The sequence below is a fragment of the Triticum aestivum genome, chromosome 7A (genome assembly GCF_018294505.1).
Source record: "Triticum aestivum cultivar Chinese Spring chromosome 7A, IWGSC CS RefSeq v2.1, whole genome shotgun sequence".
NCBI classification, from domain to species: Eukaryota; Viridiplantae; Streptophyta; class Magnoliopsida; order Poales; family Poaceae; genus Triticum; species Triticum aestivum.
Window position 1 is genome coordinate 74,325,765 of NC_057812.1, and position 9,444 is coordinate 74,335,208.

Below are 9,444 nucleotides of genomic sequence, written 5' to 3' on the forward strand. Positions count from 1 at the left end.
CCTGGTTTTCATAGCCCAGCCCATAGCTACACCCCCCAACACCGTCCCGGCCCAACCACTCCAAGATTCCCTCCGTGTCGGCCCGACGTGGTCATTTCCCGCCTCCGAGACACGGCGGCAGCGACACCCATGAGGGGGGCACACCCCGGAGCCGCCTGCCGGGTGCCTGCGCCTGCCACCACGCTTCCACAACCGTAGGAGGGCCCACCACAACACTTGGCGGCATTGCTACCCCCCCACCCAAGGTACCCCGTCGCGTCTCCCCTCTCCGTGACATGACGGAAGCAAGGCCCGTGTGGGTGGGCAATATATATACTAATTATAGACTCCCAAGAAATTCCCACATTAATTAGTAATTAGGAGCCGTTAATCAGGTGGGACCGAATTATTATGGTGTAGATCTTCCGATAACTCCCTAAAAATACCAGATTAGTAAAAAATCCTAAGAAATTATTAGAGCCGTCCGATGAGGAGGAGACCTGAACATGCGCTCTGCCTCTTTCCCAAGCTCTCAGGATTCTCTCCTTCCTAAAGGTCCAAATATCTCACGTCCTCTCCTCCCAATGTCCAGAAAAAGGAAATAAAATCTGAAAAACAGACTCAATCTACACGTAACAAAGGCCCACCAATGTTTGTAGTCGACGCATATATCCATAGTGAGGGTCCATCTCCAATAAAAAAGTGAGTCCATCTCCCATAATAATAATAAAATCAGAGTCCCGTTAATCCTAGAGGTAACCAAATCACAACTGTCAGATTAATTACCTTCAATCGATTAGATCGTTGCTTCTTGCCATCTCCTATCATGGACCTCCTGTGCTCCTTGTTAGACTACACGTTGCATACCAGCTTGGAGCTACTCTTCAGGAGCCATGTGCGCTGCCGCCTATGCATGCGCCATGCAGCACCGACCCACCTCACCATGCAGCACCGGCCTAATCCACTACGTGAAAGCAGGATCAGTAGTTAGGATTAGTTAGCGTGTGCGTAGGTGTGTACCTCTCTTCCTCCCTCTGTACTTCTATATTATGTACTGCCCCGATTGGGAGGAATACAATCTGTGTTTGAGCTCAACTCTATATTCCAACATGGTATCAGTTTGATCAAATCTACGCTTCTGCCATGGCCACCGAGGTCGACGCCGCCGCCGCGGTCTCCTCTCCGGCTACCTCCTCCCCTCTCTCTCCTCCCGCTACCTCTCCCCTGCCAAACCCATCTCTGAGTGTCACTACCGCGCCTCTCCCTCTCCAGACGGCGCCACCACCCGCCTTCTACACGACGCCCGCGTACATGCATGCCATGCGTGTCGAGAACGCTCACATCAATCTCCCCGTCCACCTCGCCATGAACGGCGCCAATTACACTGTCTGGCGGGGGATGATGCTGGACGTCATCGATCAGTACGATGTCGCCTCTTGGATCGCGCCCAACTTCGCCGACCACGCCGGTGACGCGTGCTGGAGCATCGTCAACAAGGCGGTGAAGAGGTGGTTCCTCAGCGCGATGGTGATGGAGCTCGCCGCCTTCATGCTCGACCGGGAGACCACCGCCAAGATTATCGAGAAGTCCCCAACTCCCGTTCCTTTTGACGTCGCCGTCGGCATGCTTTTGCATGATGAGATCGGCAACAACTTCGCCGGCTCCACCCATCACAGCGCCCTCGCTGTCCAGCAGCGGGGCTCGTCGCCCGCGCCCTCGGGTGTGGCCCCCGGCGGTCAGGCTCGGCCGCCCGCCCCCGGTCTTGGCGGCGGCAAACCGTCTTCTCCATCACCCAACCAAGGGCACAACAAACGCCGTCGCTACACCAACAACGGCGGATATCAAGGCGCCGCCACTTCACCCCCGCCATGGACGGGGTAGGTCTATGCCTACCCCATGGCCCTGCCTCCTCCACCCCGCTCGGCGACCGGCATCCTCGGCGCACGACCGCCACAGGCCCATGCCGCCTTCGGCGGCCCCCCGCAGCAGCAGCCATACTCGTTCTACCCGGGGCTTCCGATGCAGCTGCACCAGCCGCCGCCCTTCATGCATCAGCCGGCAGCCTTCCACCAGCAGTCGTTCTTGCCGGCGCCTCCCCAGCAGCAACAGTACCACCCTCCAGCGGCGTCCAGCTCCGATGCTCATGGCATTGATCACGCGGCGCTGATGGGAGCCCTGCACAACCTCTCGCTGCAGTCGCCTAGTGGCGGCTGGGTTGCGGACTCCGGTGCCTCCACTCACCTCGTGATCGATCCGGTAAGTTGTCCTCCGTCGCCCCTGTATCTCATTATCCCCCGGTTTTTGTTGGCAATGGTAGTCCCATGCGTATTAGCCATGTCGGTTCTGCTTATCTTCCTAACCCTAACCGGCCTCTCTATCTAAATAATGTTCTGGTTGCTCCCGATCTAGTCAAAGATCTTCTATCTGTACGTCGCTTAACCACTGACAACAATTGTTCCGTGGAATTTGACCCGTATGGCCTTTCTGTGAAGGACTTTGCAACCAAGGTGGGACTTCTTCGGTGCAACAGTGAAGGCGAGTTGTACGACGTCCTCCCTCCAGCCGCACCCGCTGCTCTCGCCGTCACCGTCTCACACCTCACCGACCTCTGGCACCGGCGTTTGGGTCATCCCGGCGATGCTACTTTCCGTTCCAATAAATCTTTAGAACATTGTAATAAACCTGTAGTGGCTGGGCGCTTATGCCATGCTTGTCAAACCGGAAAACATGTTCGTCTACCATTTACCTCCTCGACTAGTCACACTACTGCTGCTTTTGATCTCTTACATTGTGATCTTTGGACAGCACCTTTGTCTAGTGTTTCCGGAGCCAAGTACTATCTCTTGATAATTGATGATTTTACATGTTATCGATGGACTTTTCCTCTCAGACAAAAATCTGATGTACCTGCCATTTTTTGTCACTTTCATGCCTACGTTCGCACGCATTTTGGTCGGACCATCCGGACCCTCCAGTGCGACAACGGACGTGAGTTTGATAGTGCTCAAAACAGGGATTTCCTCCTTCCCTTCGGTACGGTGATGCGTTTTTCCTGCCCATACACTTCTTCTCAGAATGGAAAAGCTGAACGTGCCATTCGTTCGACTAACGACGTCGTGCGCACCCTCTTGCTCCAAGCATCCATGCCGCCACGCTATTGGGTCGACGCTCTTGCCACTGCCACCTTGCTCCTCAACCTCCGCCCTACTAAAACCCTCTCCCTCGCCACACCACACGAAACACTCCACCAGGCACCCCCCACTTACTCCCACCTCCGCGTCTTCGGATGCCTATGCTATCCTAACACGGAGGCCACTGCGTCGAATAAGCTTGCTGCTCGCTCTCTTCCTTGCGTCTTCATTCGTTATCCCGCGGATCACAAAGGTTAGCGATGCCTAGACCTCTCCACCCAACGCGTCTACACCTTGCGCCACATCACCTTCGACGAATTCATCTTCCCTTTCTCTCGCACTCCGGAGGCCACCTCAGCGCTTGATATTTCGCATCCGTCCATAGCTGCTGACCCCATCTTCACGCCTGCTTTCCCGCTCACCAGCCCAGCCGTGTTCGCACCCCCGGTCGGCACCCACACTGCCCCAGCAGCCGCTTCGCCAGACCACACTTCTGCCCTACGGGCTGTTTCGCCTGGGAGCCCCGTTCCCATAGCAGACGTTCAGCCGGAACGAAACGCTTGCACATCAGTCGTTTCGCCCGGCCAGCCCGCCTCCATCACCCCGGCATCCCCACACACCACCTCCAGCAGCTCGACCTCTACTCCCTCGGCCTCTACTTCCTCCAATAGCCCCACCACCCCTCAGCCTCTCCCGCGCCATGCCATTGCCGTCGCGCCCCCTGCTAACCCTCATAACATGCGTACTCGTGCTAAGTCGGGCTTCTAGCTGCCGTCTCGTCGGCTCAATTTCCTAGCTGATCTCTCGCGTGTCTCTCCCCTTCCCCGCAGCTATCGCGCTGCTCTTGCCGATCCTTGTTGGGCCAGTGCCATGAGTGACAAGTACCAAGCTCTCCTCCAAAATGAGACTTGGTCACTTGTCCCTCGACCCTCCACGGCTCCAGTTATTAGTGGGAAGTGGGTTTTTGAACACAAATACAACTCTGACGGCACCCTCGCCCGTTACAAGGCACGTTGGGTTGTTCGCGGTTTCTCTCAGACCGAGGGTATTGACTACGATGAGACCTTCTCGCCGGTCGTCAAACCTAGCACCATTCGGGTCGTTCTCTCTCTAGCTACATCTCACTCATGGCCCATTCATCAGCTCGACGTTAAGAATGCTTTCCTTCACGGGCATCTTACCGAAACCATTTACTGCCAGCGGCCGCTCGGTTTTGAAGATCCCGCCACTCCGTCCCATGTCTGCCTTCTTAAAAAGTCTCTCTACGGCCTTAAACAAGCCCCACGCGCGTGGTTCACTCGCTTCGCGGCCTATGCTACCTCCATTGGATTTTTTGCTTCTAAATGTGATACCTCGCTATTCATTTACAAGTCAACAAACCACACTGCCTATCTCCTTCTCTATGTCGACGATATTATTCTCACCGCTTCGTCCTCTTCTTTTCTTACTTATATCATTTCCTTTCTTAGTCGTGAATTCTCCATGACCGATCTAGGCACTCTGTCTCACTTCCTTGGCATCGCTGTCACTCACTCGCACGCCGGCCTCCATCTCTCTCAGCGCCCGTATGCTTTAGACATTATTGAGCGCGCCGGTATGTACGACTGTCATCCTATTCGCACTCCTATCGACTCGGGTGCCAAGCTCTCCATCTCTGATGGGGAACTCCTCGATAATCCCACTCTCTATCGCAGCCTGACCGGTGCCCTGCAGTACATTACTATCACGCCGTCCTGACTTGTCGTACACCATTCAGCAAGCCTGTCTCTTCATGCATGCTCCACGTACTTCTCACTACAACCTTGTCAAACGAATACTTCGTTATCTCAAAGGCACCCTAGATTTTGGCCTCCACATTTACCCATCTTCGCCTTCCACACTCCTAGCATATTCCGACGCCGACTGGGCCGGTTGCCCCGACACGCGACGCTCTACCTCCGGTTTTTGTGTTTTTCTTGGGGATAATTTGATATCTTGGTCGTCGAAGCGACAACTTACTGTTTCCAGGTCTAGCGCTAAGGCGGAGTACCGGGCCGTTGCCCATGTCGTTGCCGAGACGGCTTGGTTGCGTCAGTTATTGCAGGAGCTTCATCAGCCCATCGCCAAGTCTACGGTGGTTTATTGTGACAATGTTTCTGCTGTCTATATGTCTGCTAACCCCGTGCAGCATCAACGGACGAAACACATTGAGATCGACATCCATTTCGTTCGTGACAAAGTTTCCTTGGGCGAAGTTCGTGTCCTTCATGTTCCTACAACTTCCCAATATGCGGACATCTTCACGAAAGGGCTGCCTACTGCTACTTTCAGTCAGTTCCGGTCCAGTCTCAACATTAGGCAAGCCCACGTTGACACTGCGGGGGCCTGTTAGACTACACGTTGCATACCAGCTTGGAGCTACTCTTCAGGAGCCATGTGCGCTGCCGCCTATGCATGCGCCATGCAGCACCGACCCACCTCACCATGCAGCACCGGCCTAATCCACTACGTGAAAGCAGGATCGGTAGTTAGGATTAGTTAGCGTGTGCGTAGGTGTGTACCTCTCTTCCTCCCTCTGTACTCCTATATTATGTACTGCCCCGATTGGGAGGAATACAATCTGTGTTTGAGCTCAACTCTATATTCCAACACTCCTCCCTTTCACAGAAATCCATCAAGAAAAAACGTTAGAAATCGTACCAGGCCAGTTCTCCATATTCTTCTTCTTTCTTCTCCTATTCGCTGTTGCTTCCGTTCGTCATCAACCAGACAATTTCAGTCCGTCAAGAGAAAAAACTGAGACAATTTCCGATCGCATGATGATGTTTCAACCCATCGAACCTCCGATGCGCTTGCCGTGCTCTAGGCTGATCTGTCCTCCAGGCTCTCACCATATCAATTCAAGATGACAAGATTTTATCGCACCCAGGCCAGCCAGGCAGATCGACACCAGTGTTGTGTTTCTCCGCGCAGGAACTTCTCAGAGTCATGAAGTATGATAGATGACTCACCTCTAGATTGACAGTGAGCGGATCGAGGTCACTAGGAATTTGTATCTATACATACTTACGTGCTTCCCACAGGTCACTAGGAATTTGTATCTATATGTACGTACATATTTCCCGCTGGTCACTAGGAATTTGCATCTATACATATGAACTTACTTCCCGCAGATCACTAGGAGATGGCGAGAGTTGGCCAGGATCAATAGTAAATGATGCTCATTTTTTTGGGAAACATGCGGATCTTTTAAGAGAGATCCGACGATCATGGGGTTGTGCCGACTCACAACAAGAGAAACGCTGAGGATCGAGGAACTGAAGAAGAGACGAAAGGATCAACTGCGGATAAACTGCTGCTGTACGCCTCCAGGCACCAGCTGCTACGGCCTCCAGAGATGTGAAGCAATTCACTGCACTTGCTAGATCCGATGCCTACACATGTGAATTAGTGGCATCACACATTACGTTCTACGCACGTGCTAAATCTGCAATTTGCATCTTTATATGGTACAAATATTTCTCTATAATTAGTACTTTTGCATCATGTACACTTGAGTGATGAACTATATTTTAATTTTTGTTTGGTGTATGGCTTCGTATAATTCTTGCAACTGCGGAATATGTTCCTGGTACTAACATGCATATATGGTGTATATAGGTCACTAATCATATATTTACAGAGTGAAAACGTAGTAAAAGTACGTGTTATCTGTAATTGATGGACACACGACATTGTCCGAATGATGCACTTAAAAGCCGGTCAAATCAGGGCAGCCCTGCACATGGTGGATTGTAAGTATCATCTGTTCTATTTTCTGGTATTTCACCCAGCACACTGTGACTCAACGAATTATACTGAAGCTCTGTGTTTTGCTTCGTTTGATGGATGTCATCAGCAGATTCATCATGTTTTACACTCATCTGTTAACTCGATCTGCATGTGTTGGTCTGATTGCTCCAGTTTTGATATGTGTACGTGCATTAGGATCAAATGGCCAACATAGAGTTATATCTTAGGAGCTAATATTTGTTAATGCCTTACTTCTCAATAGCGTTTAAATAATCCATAGCCACAATGGCTTACTTAAATTTCTCGATACCTTGCTTCTGAATAGCTGCCCAAATAATTAATGCCTTTTGCGCTTTCTACTTTTCGTTTGCATCAAACTAACTAATCGTATTACAGATGCGTTCAATGGTGATTTTATAGTTTTCATGTGGAATAATAGACTGCCAATATTTGTAATCACAAGCGTGAAATAATAAAGATACTGTATGTGTCATATTGTTTTGGTTGAAGAATACTTCAAAATATTTTCTTCTTTCCATTAATGTCCCGGTTATAATAACGATGTGTTTATGTGTCATATTGTTTTGCTTGCAGAATAATTCTACATTTTCCCTTCTGTCCACCTCAATCAGTTCTATGAATGTTCGGTATGCTAAATTATGGATGTCTCCAGTCTCCAACTTTCAATGCACAACAGTAGAATTATGATAGTTGTGAGCAATGCTAAAAGTTTTTGTTGTGTGAATTGTACTAATTTGGTATAATTATTGGTAATTTCATGTACTATCTTGGTATTATTTTTTACCAGCCTATTCTTGGTCTTCAATTTGTATCACCAAATTTGGTAGAGCCTACGAGCAATGTTAAGTAACTACTATTGACATGCTCGATCAATTATGTTATACATCTTAAATGGAAGGATCAGTCCAGGTAGATATCTTTCAAACAACTTTCCATATAATTAAGCATCATTATTGTTAACTTAACATTTAATTAGTAGGACTAATTGATATTAAACGACTACCTCGATATAATTTAGTTAGTTTACTTTCATTTATTTTGTTCTTAGATATATAGAAAAATCCATTGATTTTGTTTCCGGCTCCTTTCAAGACACTAGATTAACTATGTGATCTGAAAGCCACTTAGGTCATCAGACCATCCAACGAAGCATATTTTAGACTATTCAACTAACTGGCTAAATGAGAAACTCCCAGAAGGTGTGAATTTGAAATCTAATAAATGTTTTTGAATGGCTATATGTTGAATTAGAAATTCTAATGCCAGGCACCAGCAGGTAATAGTACATCATTCTTCCATGACAAAAAGTCACCGCCTATTGTTCCCCTTTAACTTTTTCACTGATTAATCATCACAATTACAGCATGTTGAGTAAGTGATGACCTCTCCAACAGTGATGAATAATTATACCCACATGATACAGGGACAAGTATATGCATGTAATATCAATTATTAGTGGGGACCAGTTTAGCTATCTATGTGTCTATCTATCTATCTATCTATCTATAAGCCCTTAATTGTGAAGAAGAACAGCATCCGACAACTGAGGTGTATTTAGTAAGAAAGACATGTCATCAAATGACTTCATGTGTTATTGCTTCACTTTATTATGTCATAATTCGATGTTCCTTAACTACTATCCGTTTTGGCAACTGCAAATGTGGGGTCCCGTTGTTTGCTTCCTATGGGAAAGGGAGTAGGGATTGTGGGTGCGTTTGCAAATTTTTAGTTTCTTGATTATTATAATTGCACCATTTGGAAAAAATTATCATGGCTTATTTTCCCATCTAAACATGATGGATTCCCATACGATTTAAGAGATAGCTGAATTCTTCACTAGCATCTTTATGATAATTTATTAATTCAAACATATAAGAATCATTACAACTTATTTATTCTTATGTGCGTCCCCAAAAATATGTAGTTTAATGTAAGTTTGAAGTTATTTTTTTCTTCTGAATTGATATAATATTTACTTATCTATTTGTGCAAAAGACATAACATCTACATAAAATATTCCATTATAATAGCCATTGGCATTTATTAACTCAATTTCCCCTATATGGTAGCATTTGTCAAGACCAAATGTCAGAAATGTTTCAAAAACTGTCAATGTTGTCAACATGTAATTATTTGTTTATACAATAAAATGTCATTGAAACCTTTAAGTTTGCATGTTTTAAATATAATCGGGATATGTTTTCTGTACATAAGGCACATTTAAGTTAATCAAATTAGTTTTTTTTTGTTTTGTGGGTGAAGCAAGGCCCGTGTGGGCGGCAATAGATATATATATAATCGAGATATGTTTTATGTATATAAGGCAGATTTAAGTTAATAGTTTTGGAAAAAAACTAAAAAGGAAATAAGAGAAAATAAATAAAATATTAAAATATTATTAGAAATCTATGCCTACGGCAATGCCATCGGCATAGCTACGGCCACGGACCGGTAGAGCCCTGGATCGATGACGTGGCGTAGGGCGCAGATCGATGACGTGGCAAGATCCATGGGCCAGGCCTATGCCGACAGCAAGGCCGTC

At 47.6% G+C, this 9,444-nt stretch overlaps 1 protein-coding gene across 1 annotated transcript; it reads left to right on the forward strand.

The window, feature by feature from the left end:
* Nucleotides 1–998: 998 nt before the first annotated feature.
* LOC123151577 (uncharacterized) lies at nucleotides 999–2,848 on the forward strand. Its single transcript, XM_044571259.1, has 2 exons — nucleotides 999–2,235; nucleotides 2,472–2,848. The coding sequence occupies exon 1, from the start codon at nucleotides 1,123–1,125 to the stop codon at nucleotides 1,858–1,860; it is 738 nt and encodes a 245-aa protein (XP_044427194.1). The 5' UTR covers nucleotides 999–1,122; the 3' UTR covers nucleotides 1,861–2,235; nucleotides 2,472–2,848.
* The last annotated feature ends 6,596 nt before the right edge of the window (nucleotides 2,849–9,444 follow it).

What these genes read in the sequence shown, in the direction of transcription:
- LOC123151577 (XM_044571259.1), top strand. Translation starts at nt 1,123, where the DNA reads ATGGCCACCGAGGTCGACGCCGCCGCCGCGGTCTCCTCTCCGGCTACC.